At 44.0% G+C, this 20936-nt stretch overlaps 1 protein-coding gene and 1 long non-coding RNA gene across 6 annotated transcripts; one reads left to right on the forward strand and one right to left on the reverse strand.

The window, feature by feature from the left end:
* Positions 1–883: 883 nt before the first annotated feature.
* On the reverse strand, positions 884–20482 carry SLC30A4 (solute carrier family 30 member 4). 5 transcript variants are annotated; one of them, XM_044438736.1, is made up of 9 exons: positions 20394–20482; positions 20001–20087; positions 16465–17002; positions 11757–11903; positions 8074–8227; positions 7153–7360; positions 6131–6236; positions 4891–5025; positions 884–3518 (listed from the first exon to the last, which is right to left on the reverse strand). In XM_044438736.1, the coding sequence occupies exons 3-9, from the start codon at positions 16847–16849 to the stop codon at positions 3364–3366; spliced, it is 1290 nt and encodes a 429-aa protein (XP_044294671.1). In that variant the 5' UTR covers positions 16850–17002; positions 20001–20087; positions 20394–20482; the 3' UTR covers positions 884–3363. The 5 variants fall into 5 exon arrangements, with proteins under 5 accessions (XP_044294671.1, XP_044294672.1, XP_044294673.1 ...); XM_044438737.1 differs by having other exon boundaries at positions 20001–20084; positions 20394–20457; XM_044438738.1 differs by lacking the exons at positions 20001–20087; positions 20394–20482 and adding an exon at positions 18024–18205.
* Positions 11849–13703, forward strand: LOC123027667. Its single transcript, XR_006415545.1, has 2 exons — positions 11849–12194; positions 12936–13703. It is a non-coding gene; the product is annotated as an uncharacterized LOC123027667 (long non-coding RNA).
* Positions 20483–20936: the final 454 nt, after the last annotated feature.

Consider the following 20936-nt stretch of genomic DNA (forward strand, 5'->3'; position numbering starts at 1 on the left):
GGATGCATTAACCTGGTGTCCTGCACTGAGCAGGAAGTTAGACCTGGGGGCCTCCTGGCCCCTTCCAACCCTACTATTGCATGATTCTATCAGTCTCTTGCCAGCCTCTGTGTCCCAACCGCTGCAGTATAGGATTGAACCCTGGGCACCATTTAGTCTTTGTACTTAGAAATTGCAAGGCATTCCACCACACAAATACATGCACCACCTAATCTATGCACAGCAAGGATTCCTTTTCTAAGAGACTGACCTTTGTCTGCTTGGCATAATAGCACTTCTGGCCTTTTCCCACTGCCATCTCAGAGCAGGTAAACAGGTATGTGGATATATTGGCATGGTTTGCGGTTGATAAAGGATGCATAGCATACCTGGAGAGGGAGGGAGAAGTTCTTTTTTGCCACCTACTCCATTCTAATTCGAAATACCAAGTAATTATTTGAACTATTTCAAATGTTTTGTGAGCCGCCCCGAGGCTTCGGCGAATGGGGCGGCATAGAAATTTTCTAAATAAATAAGTAAATAAATTTCAAGATGTAATAATTAATTTTAGACTGAACGCCTACAGGACTGGAAGGACTTTTTCTGTCTAAACGTGCATGAAATCACATCTTAGCTAGTGCCACTATCATTGCTACAGTTACAGAGAGGGAACTATGACCTTCTTTCTTACAGTCTGCTTATCTCTCAGATGTGCTGCTGACATAAGCTTGCCAAAGCAAAGAAAGAAAGAAAAAAAAGGTGCTCATAGTGACACACTTGCCTATAATCAGAAGTCGGGTTCAGATGAAGGATTTGCATGAGGAAAAAAAACTTCAAAATCCAAATACAAAGAAAAAGGGTGTGTGTGTGTGTGTGTGTGTTAAGGACCAAAAAGACACAGGTATATACATAAAGGGGCAGTTTAATAACTGATTTAATAAATCCACAGTAAAGCAACACATTTGTTTCATTAAACAAATATATAGGATATAATTACAATTTTAAAACTCCCAAGTACAGTACAGATCTACCAAAAACCAAGTTTCTAATTGGGTGTACTGTAAACCCTAGCTTCATGAAATATCCATTATGAATATCCATTGTGTGCAAAAATACCTGACTTCCAGAAAGGTCATATAGAAGGGATACAGAAATTGTTCACAAACTGTGATATGGCTTTGTGTTATATTGTAATGTAGCAAACACAACAGGTTTCCAAAGATCCTAGCTCTCACCTCAGAGCTGGAAATGCAAATATACTGCTTTGTAGAATTTCCACTTCTCTTTTGGAAGAAAAAATATATATAATATAGTGCACTTTGCTCAAACTAATACTGCAATTTTGACTTAGGATGGGCACAAGGGGAGAAGTATTGGCCAGTCCCAATTACAAATGACACCAGAAATCCACCAAGTGGGCATCAGTGTAGTTTGATTTAGGTACCAACTACCAACATACATCATATGAGTTTGCTTTTCATCAAATGATAGCTTTAAAATGCAGTATTATGGCACAGTTTATATGAAATAATTGATTTTTCTTTTTAAAAGGTATGTTCTAAATAATTATCCAATATGCCTTCATATAATAATTTTTAAAAGCCCTCATCAGAAGATTAAAATATTACAAAAATCACATTATGAAGGATACTGATTTCTAACTATATGTCCTAAATATCCAGTTAGTCAAAATATGCTGGCAATTGGTAACACTGATATGTATTTCTGTTGTCAGTTGTGATAATCTGGAACTATCTTTTTTAGCTCTAATTGCAACTGATGCAAACATTTAGGAAGAAAATAAAATGTTTCTAGCTACATTTTCAAAGTTGATTGCCTCGGATTTCATAGCTGAAGGCCAAAACTAGCAGACTTAGCCAAAAAGTATAGTCAAAACTTATACAGCAAAATCTTAGTTCATGTTGGAGTTCTCTTTAGAGTAATCAAAGTGGTGTAAAAGCAAAGAAAATGAGGCCAAATCCTGGTGTTTTTGGTTCAACATTAAAATCTATGTCCAGTCTGGTTTTGGATTATCTATTATCCAAATGCAACACCGCTGTTTTATGCTGGCTTTCCTTCAGTTTCCCTCTTCTCCATGCTCAAAATGAAGAAAAACCCAATAATTTGGTGCCTGCAATGCGGTTATCAAGGCCTGCGATTCAGCACACAGATTAGAAAGGAAAATTTTACTTGTAGATCACTAGATAAGGGGGAAAAGGCAGTGGGTGTGCTCCCCTGTTTGACAGAAAGGGAGGACAGTTCACCAAATCACTAACATTTCACTAGCACACTTCAGCACATCATCATGCAAAAGCCACAAATTTGTTGGAAGGAAATGCAAAGAAGAAATGGAGCCCAGACTCTGAATTCTGAGCTTTAGGGACTGCAGCGTATCCAAAGTCTTGGTTCTTTTATTTCCAGAATGTCTATATTATGTCTACTGATTTGATCTTTACATTTGATGCAGTTTCTAGAAGGGCCCCTTCTCTTTCAGTGAAGCAAATCAATCAGTTCTACAGCATATTCATTTACTAGATTTAAGAGCCATACTAACCAAATGGTTTCTTGGAGCAGCTTAAAACATTAGATATTCAAGATGATCAGTAAAAATTGTCTCAAGAGCCAACCATATAGATTTGAAGAAATTAAATATATACTTTTCTATGGTAGAAGTCCTTTGCTGAACGTTATAAAAGACTATTGATATTTGCACATAGGGTGGATCCAGCCCCAAAGTCTTCAGTTAAACAATCAGTAGCTTGTCTTGGCTAAAGACCTTTTATAGTTTATAATTTTAAAGCTACATTTTCCAAGACTGGTTACTGTAAAAGCTATATGTCCCAATACATATTCAAGTTTGTATGAAGGGTTTGTGTTTTCCCTGCAGCATCTTTTTAAGCAAGGTACTGAAACCTGTCTGTTTTTGTAATGGGGAAAATACTGTGTAACCAGTTCAAAGATCATTAACTTAATAGATTATGGACATGATAGACCTTGTCAACTCTATTTAGACTCAAGTAGTTAATTCCTGATGCCCTTTGGGAGGGTAGGCAAGTATTGTTAGACGGTTAACAAATGGCCACATAGAAAATATCTGCCCAACCATAATGTGATCTGTAAACAACCTGTTGGAAAAAAATACATTGGCAAGAAAACCTTACCAAAAATTAACAGTGAGAGAGGAAGGGTGAGTATTCATCTTCATTATTCTAGCCCAGTGCTTTAGCCAGTTCATCTTTCTTGTCACACTGAGTGCCAAGACAACTCCAGACCTAGAAGGATTCCCATCCTATTCGTAAATCCTGCATTTATTGCTTTGTGGTCTTTTGGCTGCATAAAAGTATAAGGCAGCAAGCCCCCTACCCCTACCAAAAGTGTGGAAAATTAGGCACTGGAGCTCTGACAGTTTGCACAAGGTTTGCTCTCTTCTTGCCTGTAACTCTGAAGTTGGATGGAGCACTGATAGACTCCAAATGTGTTCATCAACAGTCGTCTGGCCTTGGACTGGACATCCTCCCATTTTGATGAGCTACCAGGAACTAAAAAAGCAAGAAAACTGTATCAAATATCATGCAGACACTACATCATCCATTGGTTTGTGGGGCTGCGAAAGACTCCCAGCCTTCCCCATCCCAGCTGTATATTGTGTATCCTATGTGTATCCTATAAAATACATGTTTCTAGTTCCTTCAAGAGAACAGATATGCAAAATGGTACAAAGCATTTTACAAGGCTGGAGTACAGGGGAATGACATCTGTCACCATCCAAAGGGCCAGGGATATTTGCAACTTACAATGCTGCCCTTTCATGCAGGCTACCAAGAAGGGAAAAACAAGCTTGGGGCAGCCATTGTCCAGAGAACAACTGGCCCACTTTCTCTCTCCAGAAAAAAGCTGTTCCAGAGGCAAGAGTGGCCTGCCATGGCCCATTTTGGCTCAAGGTGTATTGTGTAGTACACCCCGTCTATCTCACTTAGAACTCCAGAAAGCAAAGATCAGCCAGGCCATAAATGCTTGCAAGAGCTTTGATAAAAACTGGCTGTTCTGTTCTGTTGTGGTTAACTTCTCTTTTTCTGCAGCTGTTCCCTGTTTGCTCGCATGCATGGTCTCTTAGACTTCAAGGCTTGCGCAGTCCGGTACACACAGTCACCGCAGCCCAGCCCAGCTTATTCGCCAGTGGGCTGCAGCCCCTGTGGGCACCAAGTTGGCAATCCAAGTGTTTGCCATGATGACTTTGTTATGTGCAATCCCGGTGCCAGTGGGTTGTTGGGGCGGTTAACAAGTGACCCAGAGCCCATGGGTTGTTTCATAGTTGTGAGTGACTTGTCAACACACAACAACATACCCTCCCAACAACATACCCTCACAGTTATTTTGAATATTCGGGTGTGCACTGGGGGTACACTGTAACTTTCATGTGACCAGAAGCTACAGTGTGCCTCCACTGCATGCTGGGATATTGAAAATGGTTGCCGCTGCCCCAGCGAGAGAGCCAATGTGGTGTAGTGCTTCAGAGAGTAGGACTGGGACTCAGGCAAGCTGGGCTCCAGTCCCTGCTCAGCCATGGAGCTCACTGGGTGACTTGGGCCACTCATAGACTATCAACCCAACCTACCTCACAGGGTTGTTGTTCTTGTGAGGATGAGACTGAGAGGAGCAGGAGAATTATGTCAGCTATTTTGACTTTAAAACCTTGAAAGGACAAAAGGTGGGATAAGCTAAATAAGCAGTCCTGAGGGAAAATTCACCCATGGTGGCATCTCAATGAATGAAAATTGGGCCTGTGCCTTTTATTTTGTTTTATGCACAACACTTTGAAGCAAAAACTACAATATAATAAATGTAATCTATTCATAGGAGTCTATTTCATTAGCACAGCAACCTGCTATGCATGATTCCCATCTCACTTACCTAATTGCAAGTGGACTATGGCAATTGTTTTTCCTGAAGTTAGTGACCAAACATTCAGGTTTTCCACTGAAAACACATCTTCAATTTTCATTAACTCTTCTTTAATGAGCTCCACATTCAAATGCCTTGGAACGCCTTCAAATAAAAAAAAGAACAGGTTTAACTTTTTTTTAAAAGGCATAAACTAATACTGAACTTGGACTAATTTTAAAAGGTTAAAATTATAAAAAGTTAAATAGGGCAAACACCTTCAGACAAAATGCTCTTGTCAATACTATACGCATCCTGACCATTTTATGCCTAACTAACTGACAAATGTTTTCAGTTACTTGAAAATGTATACATTTATTTGAAAGCAGAAGTACACTGGTTTTCAAAATGTTTGGTCTTCAGAGATCCCTTTCCATATTACTCACACCTGCTGTGGGGCAAGGGACCAACACAGGAAACCATTCTCCTGCATCTTATATAGGACATTCTGACATCTTTGGGGACAGGCTAGTCCAAAGGACAGCAGACAGAGTCCATTCAAAAAATGTCCACAATTTTTGTTACACGAAGAAACAAGCAAGCGTACATTTTGAATTGTTTGTTGCAAAAATTACATTCAAAAGAGAAAATACAAATATAGCCAAGACAACACAAAGTCTGAAGATGGTATTATTGACATCTTTGACATGCAAGGCAACATCTAAGCCTGGACAGGAATAGCACAAGAACTGCAGAAAGCCAGTACAGCAGACCAAAATGACCTGAAACAACTCCATGTATAACAGAGAACCAACATGAGATAAAACAGCAATTGCACAACCAGTTGGAACATGGATTTGTTGTCTAAATATACCTATTAAAACCAAATTTCAAAGCCTCAAATACCATTGGCTGAGAGCTGACAATTGTGGGCTCTCCCAGGGAAAACCTATTTCCATTTCAATTGCCAGCATAATGAAACACAAAGGCAGTTTATTTTTCATGTGAAGCACAGCTGAAATCATCATTAAAGATTTTAGGTAAAACCAGTTTGGAGCTAGGCATCAGAAATTTAAGTGGCACAGCATTAAATTCTTGAAATGACTCATTCCCAATAGTCTTCAATCACCTTACGGGAGCACCACATAAGGTAGAAAATCTTCCCAATCAAATTATTAATAAACATTTTAAAGATCTTCTAAAAATCAAGCAATTTTAATTGTGGTTTCAAATGACAATTCCAGAAAGTAAGGATTTTAACAACCATTACCTTCAAGTACAATTATGCCAGTGTCCCGTATGATCCGAAATGTTGTGAAAGCCACAAGAACTGAGAATACATATGTGCAGATAGGATCAGCAATCTTGTATTCTGGCTGAAACAAAAGAGGTTAACACCTGGTAACACAGCACCTAGAAGGCGGCCTGATTAAAATTCAAAGAATTTTGTCTAGTCTTCATTGTTAAGCAAACTGACTTAATAATTTCTGGATTAATATGTGAATCAGCTTTCAGAGTTCATACATTCCCAAACTTTGCAATGCAGTTCTTGGCTGAAACACTATGTACAAGATGTTCGTATTAAGAAAAAATTTGTACAAAAATCTGCGTATCAAGGCAAGTTGTATAGGGAAATAAATGCTGGTGTGTGTGTGCACAGAACAATGCAGAAATTGGTTCCAGTGGACTTATGACTGAGTACACATGAAAATGTCATGGACTGGAAATTGGTTTGATTTGTCCATCCCTAGATAGGACTCACTGAATGTCTGCATCCCAGCGTTCACTCGTACTCATTTCCCTTCTCCAGTCCTACTGGACTTTGGGCAGAAGCATAGTTCCAATGGTAGTGCACATGTTTGTGCACAGAAAGTTCCCAGTTTCAAACTCTGCCACCTTCAATTAAAGGACTGTGGGTAGGAGAACTTTAAAAGTCTTCTGCTCCCACCCTGACACCATGGAGAACCATGGCCAGCCAAAGCAGATGGCCTAGACAGTTGGTGGCTGTGGCTACTGAAGGTTGCAGTCCAACAACACTGGGACGGCAAACAATATCCCCAACCACTAGCTTCTAATTCCGATCCTGCAGTTCCTTGAAGGGGCTGAAGCTTCTGTGTGGGCCCAAGGTTTTCCTGGTCCAGCAGTAGTTCTGTGCACACTGAGAGCATATTCAAGCTCATGTGGAGCTCTGGATCAAATGCAGTTACAGAAACGCCATACCAAGAGTAGAGCACGGCATTCATGTGCCATTTCAGAAACAGCCCTGTTCACAGGCCTTGTGAGAAGTCCTACCTTGAAACGGATTATGTATGCAGCGACCAGCACGCCAATACTCTGCACCAAGTCTCCGAGGGCATGCACAAATGCAGCTCTCACTGCCAGGCTGCTGTGGCCATGACTGTGCCCAGATGCTGCAGTGGAGGAGGTGGCTGGAGGAACACAGGGAGGGGCGTGCGAATGGGAGTGAAGGTGGCCTGACTGGTTCAGCAGAAAGCCCATTCTGAAATGTAAAGATTAAGACATGAGTGGCCAGTATCCGATGGTTCCTTTGTGCTGGATGAACCTACCACTAGTGCACTGGGGAGTTAGCACTTCAGAAAGGAAGCAAGAGGAAACACTCGGTGTAGTGGGTAAGAGGGCTGGATCGAGATTCGGGCCAGCCTCTGTTTCTCAGCCTATCCTTTAAGAACTGCTGGCTTCCCACTGTGCTTGCAGTGGGTCCTCTGGGCAGCAAAGGATACTGCCCAGGATCATTTTTAAAAAATGAAGAAAAATACCCTTACTCATTGCCAGATCTGAACCTTAAAATTAAAACATGTTCAGCGAAATTGTAATATTTTAACACTCTTTTCTGAGCACAAAGAACAAGCCACTTATGTTAGTTGCCAGCACCTAAAATTTAATTTCCAACAGACAAGGGTCAGCCCAGTTGCCCACCCCAACCTAACAATGTTTTCTATACGGTCTGCATGCTGGATCTCTACAAGGATGGGATCTAGCTGAGTCTCACACCCTTAACAAAAGGAGACTTTTCTGACAGCAGGATGAGAGCGGCAGCGGTGACCGCACTGCCAGGATAATCTGCAGTCTTGGTTCGTAAGACTCCGAATGCAGCCAGCCTGGTGGGAAGCCAACCAAATGTGATGTCATGCAAAACCAACCCCATCAATGAGAGATTCCAAACTTTTAAAAGGAAGGAAACAGAAAACGTACATGAGGTTTACTGCCACACCAACAGCTGCTGTAATCAGCATGACATCTCCATTGATTTCATAGCCCATGTGGATGGTTCTTTGAACAGCTTCATACAAGAGGAAAACCATAAGGATATAGATCAGCAAGACACTGAACATGGCAGACAAAACCTCTGGAGTACAAGAAAGAAAAGACACTGCTGTTAAGGGCTTAGGACATACAACCTATAACATCATTAAGATCAGCACTACAGATGGGTTAGAATTGACAGTTCCATCTTTCCATGGGCCATACTAAATGGAACTGATGGAAGCCAACCTGGAAAGCACCAGGCTGTTCTGAACCAAGTTTACATGATCATCTGAACCAGATCTTAGTTTCTCATGTGCACGTACATCACATATTCTTCTCTCCCTTTTTGCTCTTGGGGAACTATCTGCATCTCTTTCCCACTTCCCTCCTCATCCTCCTAGGGTGACACATGTGACAGTTGCGGTGCGGCTTCTCACTACCACAGGCGTGATGCAATCACTCAATAGGAACACAGCTGCCAGAACTTATGCGATCTGGCTGATTAATCACTAGAAGATGGCATCATCTGCCCAGGCTACCCTTTCATTCCTGGGCTCTCTTTAAAGTGCTGCTGCTGACCTTTAAAGCTGGAAACTGCCAGTGCATCTTAAAGAATCACTCCTACGCATTATAAGAATTTGCCCTGAAATCAGAACTCAAAATCTAGACAGCTTGGCCAATTTAGAAGGATGATCAGAGGAAGTAGGTGTTCACCAACACTGCAATCCCTTCACTTGGCTCTGCCTTGTGTGCCGCTTCTCCTGCCACCAAGAGCAACTCTGCCATCTGTGCGATGATGGATGGTCGCGAGGGACAGGACTGCCTATGGCACTGACTGTGACTTTTCAGTGCTCTTTTTACAAAGCAGTCCTAATCATGTTTTGTGTTCCACTAAGTTCAGTGAGATTTATTCCTTGGTAGTTGTGTTTACCATTGGAGCCCAAGGTGCAATCTTACACACAGTAACTTGAGAATAGGTCCCATTGAACTTGGTGAGGCGTACTTTTAGGAGGGACTGCACTGAACAATTGTTCTGATTAGATTTTAAACTGTGTACTTTGCTTACTGTCTTGAGCATTTTTGAAAGGCAGGATATAGGATTAATATGCTTATATACACATATTTTCACTCTTGCTTTTGGCTTGTTAGCACCCTACAAACCAAAGGTGCAGGAGTCCTGTCCTCTTTTGCTTCTGGCTACCCTAGAGGTATTCCAGCCATTTTCAAGCTTTCTGTTTCCAGGGGATCTTTTCTGCACCTACTTGCATGCCAAGAAACTTATCCACCTGGGAAGAACCACCCAAGGTACGACGCACTTCAGGACACTCTGTTCGCATGGGGCATTGGCCAGGTCCACAATGCCTCACTGTTGTCCTACATGAGCAGAGCGTACCTGAGATCACATGCCAAACTATGCCCCACAGTTGCACACTGCAGCAAGGTCGTTTGTCCACCATTCTTGACTGTTTTATTAAACCATCCCAGTTAAGCTTTTGAGGACTTCCAAGATCCCCTGGAACAGTCTGAAAGTACCTGCTGAATACAGTCCCTGGATCTTTTGATTAACCACTCCACAATTAAAGTTTACTGGCTACAAGACTGGTACTGTGCAAATTGTTCACCTTTTGCTACTGTTAATACTAATACTGTGCTCCCCTGTAGCCTGAAGTGCCTGATCTTGCCTAATCTTGGAAGCTAAGAAAGGACAGGCCTGGTTGAAATCTGGATGGGTGACTTAATGTTGTGAACCACTCAGAGAGCTTCGACCCTGGACAGAACAGAAGTGAAAATTATAATAATACTGACTGGTGAAGTTGTTAGGATAGTGTGGATTGGAAGGATCTCAGTAGCTGAACTCAAACATATTCTTCAGCCATACAAGTATATGAATCCAGTATGATTTTTCTGAACTATTCCTTCCCTACCCTTTCTCACAGCCTTCAAAGAGATTTTTTTCTTGAGCGGCCTTGGGGGAGAGGGGGAAATATATCCATAAAAATATCATTCTGTAAGTCCTATGCATACTTAGTGGGAAGAAAGCCCTGCTGAACTCAGTGGGACTTACTTCAGAGTAGACAGGGATATGATGGCACAGTAAAGCAAAAAACACAAGCACTTTTTCCTGGAGGCGAGTCCCACGGACTATAGTGAACCCTGCTTCCAAGTAATCATACATTGGATTAGATTATAGATGCATATGATATAAGAAACAAGATGTACAAGCAGTACCATTAAAATGCTAGCAGAGGCCAGTGAGGGAAAAATAATGTCAAAGTATCCTTTTACTCTATCTAGGAGAAAGGTTAAATTTCATAATTTAGTCTGCCAAGCTTTCTTATTCCTAGATAGAGATATTTTCCTCCATACAAGCTGTACAGTATCCATTCATTATTAAAGCCATACTGTACAACACTGTGTAGTAGCAAATCTTCTTGGGGCTCAAACAATCAAGAGTTTGGCAGCAATGAAACTTTTCTTTCAAGAGTTTTTAATTTTGTGGAATGAGTATCCTCTTGACCGAAATACAACCCACTGAGGCGAAGAGCAGTATTCAAAGGCATTTAAATACACCCTGGCGCTTAGTATTATTTGGCCATTCCCATGGAACATCAAAGGACCAAAAAAAGTTGCTGAAAAATCTAATTATAGCTTTAAAAAAGTCATGTGAATAGTGAATTGAATAATGCAGTCAAAGTCCAACCTAGCAGAGGCAAGAAGAGGCAGAGCTGAGTTAGTGGGCTTTAAAATGAAAAACAGTATTTTGCCTGCTGACTTTCATATAGATTGAGAAATGTTTTCTAAAGGCTATTCCAACTTTAGATGAATTGTAATGGTTTCCAGGGACATGTAAACTCATTTACAGTACCCACAAGTCATGTGCACATTGGACACTCTGAAATCAATGGTACTATTAGTAATTATCATTTTTATGATTATATTACATATATATGATTCTCCCCATGTTAACCTTATAATAATCTTGTAAACTTGGGGCCGAGAAAGAACTAAGCTGTAGGGAGTTTTTGACCTCATCCAGTTCTCTAAAACCATCGTGTGTCAGAGGTTTGATGACTCCATTACACTGGAGCAAGCCAATCTCTGGGCTGGATTGTAACCACAGAAGGTAGTGGTGCTTAGTTTGGTCAGGACCGGTCAGATTTCACATATCAAATGGACTACTAGCCAGCTGGCCAGTCTGCCAATACCCTGGCTAAGGTCTTCTCATTTTTAACCAGGTTCCAGCTCCAGAACCTGAGTTGAATAATAGGCAAAGTAATTACCTGGCAAAACTGTTAGCAAGCAGCGTTCCAGCTGTGATCCTTCTCTTCCTTCCATTAGGGAACCCATTCTAAATCCGTAAATTCATATTATTTAAAAGTTCTCACAAACTGCCAGCCCTTGCCATAAGATGGTACACCGTTTACAGCAGCCATCCCCAACCTGGTGCCCTCTGGGTATGCTGAACTACAGTTTTCATGGCCCAATGCATCTGGAGGACACAGGATGGGGAAGGCTGGTATAGGCATTTAATGCTAGAATTTTCTACCCTTTGACCTAAAAGATAGGCTTAACTGCTAATTGGCATGTATAGACTGGCTAGAATATTGAGAACACATGAAGTCACATACCTAAGCGATGGAATCCAAAGGTGAACTTTTTTGTGGGTGATTTTGCAGACAGCCACAAAGCAAGCAGGGTCAAAATAATGCCACTGAGGTCAGTTAACATATGAAGCGCATCAGTCATGATTGCTAGACTATTGGCGATGTATCCACCTTAATGCAGAAGTTTAAAAGGAAGGGGAAAGTATTAGGCACATGATACCTGAGGACCTTTTCAGACACATTACACTGAGGCAAAATCAAGTGTACACTCAACAGGGATCCGCAGCCAGTTGTGTACTACTTTTGCCACATTCAGACATCAGAAATGTACATAATAGTACATAACATTGGTATTATAAATCATGAAAAGGAGAAAAACAGATGCAAATACACACTCCAGAACTCCACATGACTGCATTTGGCAATTTCACGTAAAGTTAAGTAGCATCTGAGACAAGACGGGTGTCCAAAGAATTTCATACTGATAAGTCCACAGGGCAGAGCAACACCCCTCAAGTTCCACCTTCAGGAACCAGCCTCCAAGTGGAACAGGCCCACTGCAATGCAGTACCCTCTCAACTCAGTCACCCTTTGGTGCAGGGTGATGAAAGTGGTTTCTGTGCCAAAGCTTGGCCTGAGACCCAACTAAGTTGACTATCCCCAGTAGGGTGGCCAGATGAAAAAGAGGATAGGACTTTGCACCTGTAACTGGTGCAAAAAAAGAAGGAATTTCAGCAGACTCACCTGCTTAAATTTCCCCTTTCAATGGTGCAGGAGTCCCATCCTCTTTTGTATCTGACTACCCTGTTCTTCAGCCTGGCACCCCCTAGATGGGTGGACAGCATTCTACTCTCTACTCACCATGCTGAGTGACAACAACGGGATATGCTGTTCAACACTTCTGGAGGCTGCCATGTTGGAGCAGAGGGTTTTTAAGTAACTCTACCACATTTTTAAAAGTTTGCATTAAACATAAACTTCCAAAGTTGGAAGTTTTTGTTCAGACAAGCAATCTCCTAAGGGATTTGTATCATTTTAATAAATAACTGGAGCTACCATTCTCACTGTTACAGATTATAAAAGGGATTGTGCATTTGTTGAGTTATGGCAGTGGGGTGAAAGGAGAGGGAACCCACATTCCTTAGCTTTTGTGACAACTCCCTTAGGTACTGGTTAAGGTCACATGCAAGGTGTGGCCTGAAGCTTTTATTAATGGTTCCCTTTATCTCCTTCATCACAAACCCACACATGCAAGCTTGAGCACTGCTTGAGAATTAAAAAAAAACCACCCAGGTAGCCTTCAAAGCAGCCTGTGCTAGAACATAAAGACCTGGGTGAGTGCAGGCAGATGAGAGAACGCACATGGTGCCATACAAATCCAGAAAGACATCATTCCTCAGAATGATGATCCACACCGCTCTCTGCCTTTAATCCACCTCTCTGGAAGTGCCTGGCTCATGCACCAAGCGGCCTCCTTCTTTCTAAATGTTTCCCAACATCCTTATGTAGTGGGTGAGAGACAGACTTCAAATAGCCATGCCAACCTCCCACTCAATCATAAGCCTGATATCTCCTGGCTGTCCTCAATGAGCCATGAAGGACAAAGGTTTATCTCATGGATGGCTGATCACAGGCTCCTTCAGAAGCCACTTAGAATATTCAGAACTCAGAATAATGGGAGTGGGGGGATCGTGGGAAGGTCATCCGTGCACAGCGTACTTTCTGTGAAGATAGAGAGCTCAACGGTTATTTATCTGTCCAGAAGCTTGGCAGTTGATCAGTCAACCACTTTAGGGCCTTCTTTGGTGAGCTCAAGTGCCTGAGGGTTTCTAGACCATCAAATTTCTCTCATTTTTGCTATTGGGCAATTTTGCTTAAATTCCAGTCCCACACATGGTTCTAAAACCACCTTCAAGAATGCAAGAATGGTGCCTTATAAAGCAACCCTGCCAATAAATTCATGGAATTGAACTTCCCTTCTGAGTTTTTATTAACCACACCTGCCTGTATCTAATATATGTTAGCTATTTGTGACACAGTGAAGAGCTAAATTGGGGCGGTGGGGGTGGATTGTGATTGTGTACAGTGGTACTTCGGCTCACAAACACCTCAGTTCATGACCAAATCAGGTCACAAACAGAAATTTCAGAAAAAAATTTCCTCGGGTCGTGAACTCCACATCGGGTGACAATCACGATCGCACCCATCTCCCCCCGCCGAGTGTGCCCACAATTGTGCCTGTCTCCCCCCACCCAGCACGCCCACGATCGCACCCATCTTGCCCCAAGTGCGCCTGCAATCACGCCCATCTCTCCACTGAGCGCACCCATGATCGCACCTGTCTCCCCCCTGCCCCGAGTACGCCCACAATTGTGCCTCTTCCCTCTGATTTAAAAAAATATTTTACAGAACAGATTAACCTTATTTACATTGAACCTTATGGGGAAATTTGCCTTGGCTCATGACCAGAGTCGTGCAACGGATTAAGTTCGTGAGCCAAGGTACCACTGTAAATTAAACTGCCTGGAAGCAGTCCTAATATAGCACCGTTGGCCAACTCTTCAGAACAGTTCTATAATGGGAAGGCAACAAGGAAGGAAACATGACATTTTGAAATAATCCATGGTAAAAAACCTTGTCTCTCACTGTTTACAAAAAGTGAACAAGTATTGTTAATCTTATTGCATATGGGGAGCTGAGGCCTTAGTGTGTTTTAGTAAAGACAAGACGTGATCTTTCAACTGGGGGAGCTTCCTTCTTTCACACCCTGTACGTGGTTTGAAGAACTTGCCTCGATCTTAAATAAAACAATGGCATATTAATGGAGCTCATCAATGCAATTAGCTGTTGAATGAAGCCCATGAAACAGGAAGTTATGGCCTTTCAGACCCATAGTTTTGTTCACACGTAATGCTCAACCCATGGTTTGTTTAACCTACAGCAAAGCCATGGTTTGTTGTTCTAACCAAGGACTGTCCAGCAGATGATCAAACAAACCAGTTTGTTCTTAAACCCTTCTCCTCCACCCACTTCTTCCCTGTATCCCAAATACCTCTGTGGCACTATAATACTAGGCATGCAGGGCAGCTGGGCTTTGCTTTGGTTTTTTAATTGTTCTTGCCCACTGCTGCTACAGCCTGGTTACTTATGGAGCTCTGAATCAACATACCCAGTAACAGGGATGATCCATTTGTGAGCATGGCATCCAGTCCATGGACTGCAGGTGACTAACTTAACTGAGGAAAAACACATATTCTGCAACAAGCAGGATATCAGTTCCCCACCATGTTAAGTCCTACTGTTCTCTGCAATGTATTTGATTGCAGAAGTTCAATATTCCATAACAATACCAATCAGCTGCTTTCTAAAAGGTCCAGATTATGACACTCTAAAAAGGAAGTCCAGGGATACAAAGTACAGGAGGAGGAGCAAGTGGGACCTGCAACAAATTGTTGCAGCATGAAGTGCTCCTTTTCCAGGCCTTCCATTCAATTCCAATTCCCTGTGGGGTTTTCTATTCCCTCCTTCCTTCCAGTGGCCAAAATGAATTCTGTAGTCACTCCTTGGGGTTCCCTCAAGCCTACTGACACCTCTGTCTTATGCACAGTAGTGCCACTTTGGATTACAGTCTGCAGCTGGAATAAAGATTGGTTGTCTGTTCCATGCCTGTGAGAACTTTACATCCTATGAATACCAGGGAGACCTAGACATGCCTGGATTGTAGCCACTATGTTCTGATGATTTTATGAACTTTAAAATAAACACACAATTATCTTTAGGACTACAAATCTTGACCTTTGTATATATGCAGGTATTATACAATCAAGTGCTATCATGTCTAAAATACCATAGAGATACCATGTATTCCACTAAAACAAAAACAAAACAAAAATCTCTTTTAGTATAAGAACTACCTGTTGGAGATTTTTTTTCTCCCCAGAGAGTAGCCAAGTCAGTTTATTGCCACAAAACAAACAAACAAACAAATCTTGCAGCCAGAATAATTAGCCTTTAAATTGTTGTTTTGTAAGTTTTTCTAAATTTACATGTTCCAGAGTAATTCCATAAATGCACACAGAATGGCTCCTGAATAAAGAGTTTGCACTAAATAGGTACAAACACAATGGCCATAATTCAACAAAAAGGAAAATCAGTTGGGACCATCCCAATTAGACCAATAGAATGGGACTAATGAAAATTAGTGGCCCACCAGCTCTCATGGGATAGACATTTGTTCTGTTGTCCTCGAGGGTGAACTGTTATGGTGTAAATTCCACACAGGTCACAAGAAAACCACTTGCTGAAGGCTGTACCTTCAGACAAAAGTCTGTCGCACTCATGGCTCAAGTTGCCATGCGGCAGGCAGGCAGACAGACAGACCAATCGGCATCACTTTTTAATGGGTTACAGGGGGAACACAATTATATATATCCCAGAATATCCAACGGCTTGTGCGGTTTCATTTTTGTTTCTTTGTAAATGGCGCGCATATGAAGTAGCAGAACCAGTTGGCACAAGAGCAGTTCCCAACACTGGCGCTGCACTTTTAGGCTCCTTTTCCCCTTCCTTCGTGTGCTGCTTTTGCTTACTCAAGGTTTTCTCTGAAATTGCTGTCTCCCTGCAACACGATCACCCGTTGTGCATGGTCCCACTGTGTAAATAATTTAAAAGCTCCCATGCCAAGCACTGTAGCTTCACAGAGCAAGTACAAGACTTCAGCGTCCTTACCTACCTACAAGCTCCCCTGTCATAAAGAGGAGATACAGCGCTGCTGCCAGGACCAGGCGCCTCTTCACCCTCCGCTGCTTCAACAGTTCCCTTTGTTTGCTGCAATTGTTGCAAGGGTCTATAGTACCAGGTCCAGTCTGGGCGCTCCGCAGAGCCATGTCCCTGTCCAGCAAGGACTCGTCATCAGACTGAGGTCCCACATGAGCCCCGTTGGCAGAAGCATCAGCTGGGTCATCAGAAACGACATCTCGCAGTTTGTTCAACCTGGGGAAGTCCTCCTCGCCAACCTCATCAGAAAAATCAAAGGCACTGCAGTCGTTCAAGAACAAGGAGTCGTCTTTCTTTTTCAGCACAGACTTGAGGCTGTTCCAGATGCCAGAGTGAGCCATATTAAGTTGCTGTCCAGGAGCACAGCTGGCTGCAGACCACGGGTCCTTCTCCTCAGGCAACTTCCCCTGGCAGGCTGGAGGATTTCATGTTGCTATTTTTTCAGGTCATCTTTCATCTCGAGAAATCCAGATGTGTTCATTGGTGGAACAAAGCTACAGTATGCAAACAGATGGCGGTTAGGAAGAAAACGTTTAAAGACCTCTCTCCCCTCATTAATACCAAACCAGCTCTTTCTTGCAACCCGGAAAGCATTCTTGGCTGGCCTGAAAGGTTACAAAGTCTAAGAAGGAGAAGCTGCCTTCGCGCAGATTAATCCTGTGCCTCTCCCTTTCCACCCTTCCATCTGCCAAAATTGCCACTGTAGGCACGTGGGGGCGGAGACCTGAGTGCTTTGTTAATCACGCTCTGAAGTGCCGTGAGGGGCTAAGCATGAAATCATCACTAACAACCTAAAACATTTCGAATGGTTCCTATCCCTCTCTTTCTTTTCAAGCCACTTGCCCAAGGCGTCAAACGTTCCAGGGGCTCATGCTCGGCCGCAGCTGGAATACAAAAGCGTTCAATAGCGAAAGCCCCTGACAAGAGAAGAAGCCGCAATTCATCCGTGCTGAACAAAGCCATGGCACGCAGCGAGGCGCGGGCATCCTTGAGGCGCAGCTGCGCGCTCGCTTCTATACCACCCGGAGCGGCGGGAGGGCGAAGCAACCGCGGGAGCCATCGCGGCGCGCCCGACCAGGAACGGGGTCCCTGGCTGCACGCAGGGATGGCGATCTACCTGCGCGCGCGAAGGAGGCGTCCGCCGCTTGCCCGGGATCCTGCCCTTCAGGTCATTCCCCCGAGCCCCTAGCCGGCGAGCACGAATGGCCAGGCGTTCCTGCGCGGCCAACGGGGGCAGAGCCCGGCTGCGAGGGGATCAGCGAAGGAGGGTGTGGGCTTCTCGGTGTAAAGATGCATTCCTGAATATTCATCAAGGCATCTCCTCCTCCTCCTCCTCCTCCGCTCTCCGGAAAGCGGCGGCGGCATTACGGAAAGGGATCTCCGCCGAGCTCTCCATCTCCGCCGCTGCCTCTTGGCCCGACGACGCGCCTGCGCCCCTGGAGAGCCAAGGCGGAGAGGCGCGGGGCTCCCAGCAGAGGCCTCCGTGAAGACTCGCTTTCGCTTTCCCCAGCCCACCCGGATCTCGCCGCCGCTCTAGCGGGCGCCCTCGTCTTGATTCTTTCCAGCAAGTCCTTCCTTTCCGACCATTTTTCTTCTTCCCCCGCGTTGGGTTGCCGTTCTGAACCTAACCGAAGCGCTTCAGTTCCGAACGCCGCAAAAACTCCTGGCCGACCGCGTTCCCACGGCGCCAGAGTTCGGGATCACGCGGCCAGCTCCGATCCCGTGCCCACGAGCCTGCTCGAGGCCAGCTGCCGCTGCACGTGCTCCCATCCGCTGGCGCCGCGCCGCGCTCTCGAAAGGGCTGCACGCGCCGGGGACTTGGAGCGCGCTGGGAACTGGGGGCCGTGGAGAGTTTGGGGGCCGGGGTCGCACGGCTTCCTGTGCAAGAGGAGGGCAGTTGCGTCTTTTCTCCTAATTTCCCTTTCCAGGACATAATTTTGTCTTGTCGATTTCTCGTTTACATGTGGGCATTTATTAACTTTTTAAAAATGCCTGAGGACCTCCTACATGGCTAACTTCGCATCCTTTTAAAAAAACCTTCTCGACAAGTCAGGTCAGGCTGAGAGTGAGCCTGGTTCCAGGTCACCCCAGGAGAGTCATGGCTAGGTGGAGAGTGTGCAGGCAGGTTTCCTTAGACTTAAGTCTGACACGCCCACCACCACCTTTATGTTTAATTAATGCACTGTGTTTACATCCCTCCTTTCTTCCCTCCGCTCCATTTTATTTTCACAACAATCCTGTGAGGTAGGTTTGAGAGTCAGGACCTGCTCAACCTCTCGTTTTCAACTAATCCAGGTGAGGCAGTGGCTGTACAGAACCGGTGCCTGGCCGAGGTAATGGGCTGGATGAGGGCCAATAAACTGAAGCTCAGTCCAGACAAGATGGAAGTCATGTTGGTGGATGGTTCGGGCTTTGGGGTGGGGGACTTGGGCCTTGTCCTAAATGGGGTTGCACTCCCTCTGGGGGACAGGGTTCGCAGCTTGGGAGCGCTCCTCAACCCAGAGCTGTTGTTAGAAGCTCAGGTGACAGCGGTGGCGAGGAGCGCTTTTCTTCAGCTTCAGCTGATCCATCAGCTGCGTCCCTACCTGGAGAACGACTGCCTGGCGACAGTGACCCACGCATTGGTAACTTCCTGATTAGACTTCTGTAACGCGCTCTATGTGGGGCTGCCCTTGAAGACGGTCCGGATACTTCAATTGGTGCAAAACAGAGCTGCCAGGTTGCTGACAGGGACTGGGCATTGTTCTCATATAACCCCAGTCCTCTGTCAGCTTCTTCCCTGGCTTCCCATTGAAGTCTGGGCCCGATTCAAGGTGTTGGTTATCACCTATAAAGCCCTGAACGGCTTGGGACCTGGTTATCTAAAGGAGCGCTTGCGTCTATATATGCCCTCCCGCCCCTTGAGATTGGCGGCAAAGGCCCTTCTCTGGGAACCCTCCGTGAAAGACAGTAGGAGGGTGAGCACCCGGAGGAGGGCCTTCTCTGCGGTGGCACCCCACCTATGGAATGCGCTTCCCAGAGAGGTCCACCTGGTGCCGTGGTTATTTGTTTTTCGGCGCCAGGCCAAGACCTTTTTATTTAAAAGTTATTTTAATTGTTAATTATTGATTGTATTTATTGGGTTTTTATGCTTGTGCCGAGATGTTTCCAGTCTTTTAAGGTTAATTATATGATTGTTTGTTTATTTTGTAAGCCACCCCGAGGCTTTTTGTGAATGTGGCGGCACAGAAATGTTCTAAATAAATAAATAAAGTCCTCCAGTGAGCTTCCTGGCCAAGTGGGCACTAGAATCCAGCTGTCCAGCATCCCCATCCTACATTGTAACCACTGTGCCATATTTACTGTAGTACACATCTATCCCATCTTTTTCTATCGTCTGTTAAGGTGGCTATATACAGTTCTCCAACAGCGCTGGCAAGACTCAGCCCTGCTTAGCTTCAACAACGTGGTCCCTTCATATGCCCTGGGACCTACAAATCTCTGCATACTTACCTGGGAATAAGTCCCCTTTAAATCAGTAGGATTTGCTTCCTGGTATACCTTCATAAGATCAGGCTGTAAGTCCGGTATGCTTCTCTTCTAGGTATATAAAAAAAATGTGTTCACAGACTGCACCAAATACTGTATGGAATGAAGAGTGACGGGGTGGGGGGGGAAGCTGAATTAGTACTTAATATGAGCCCCCTGCTCAGCCCCCAACCCCCCTTAATGCCCTGAAGCACATAAAAATAAAACAAAAGAATATGCACTAAATAGGATGTCTAAGCATATACAGCACATATTTTTCTCACCAGTGAATGAGCACAAGAAACCACAGTGTCCCTCCGCTTGCCAATTATTTTCAGGCATTGTGTGCTTTGGTGTGAGTAATTTTTAAAAAATTACCAGTCTAAGCTTTTCTTGCTATGCAGATGTTCCGTTGAGGGAAAGCACTGGCATTGTCTGCTGAATTTCTCCTTGTTTTAAGCCACAAGAACCCTGCAGGAAGAAAAATGAGTAAGATACAAACAGGTTAGTGGGCAGGCTTATAAACCCCTGCTACATTCCACAGTATGTCCTGCTCTCTCAGCATAAAATTTTTTTGAAAATCTAAAAACACCGATACCTTCCCTTTTCTCAGTCTCGTACACACCTAACTGGGAGGAAGCACCATCAACACAGTGGGATTTGCTTCCAAGAAAACATGGATAAAGATGTCGCCGTAAATATTGGAAAGATGTGGTAACTATTCTGTGAGGAGGAAGGAGTATTCTGCTCATGCCCAGAGACACTTAATAGTGTGTTCTAGTACCTTAAAGTCTAACAAGTTTCTTTGTGGCATAAGCTTCCATAGATGCACAAACATTCGTTTATAAACTTGTTTGTCTTTTAAGGTGGCACAAACAGCTTTGTTGTTTTTAGTGCAATAGACTAACACGGAATACCCTA

Source organism: Varanus komodoensis, unplaced genomic scaffold (assembly GCF_004798865.1).
Source record: "Varanus komodoensis strain SLA01 unplaced genomic scaffold, ASM479886v1 scaffold33, whole genome shotgun sequence".
Taxonomy (NCBI): Eukaryota; Metazoa; Chordata; class Lepidosauria; order Squamata; family Varanidae; genus Varanus; species Varanus komodoensis.

Excerpts from the sequence above, each read along its gene's own strand:
- SLC30A4 (XM_044438736.1), bottom strand. The coding sequence starts at position 16,849 with ATGGCTCACTCTGGCATCTGGAACAGCCTCAAGTCTGTGCTGAAAAAG. Across the intron at positions 8,228-11,756 it reads CTTTGGATTCCATCGCTTAG|AGGTTTTGTCTGCCATGTTC; the intron begins GTATGTGACTTC and ends CTTGTACTCCAG. Across the intron at positions 7,361-8,073 it reads GGTGTGGCAGTAAACCTCAT|AATGGGCTTTCTGCTGAACC; the intron begins GTACGTTTTCTG and ends TTTACATTTCAG.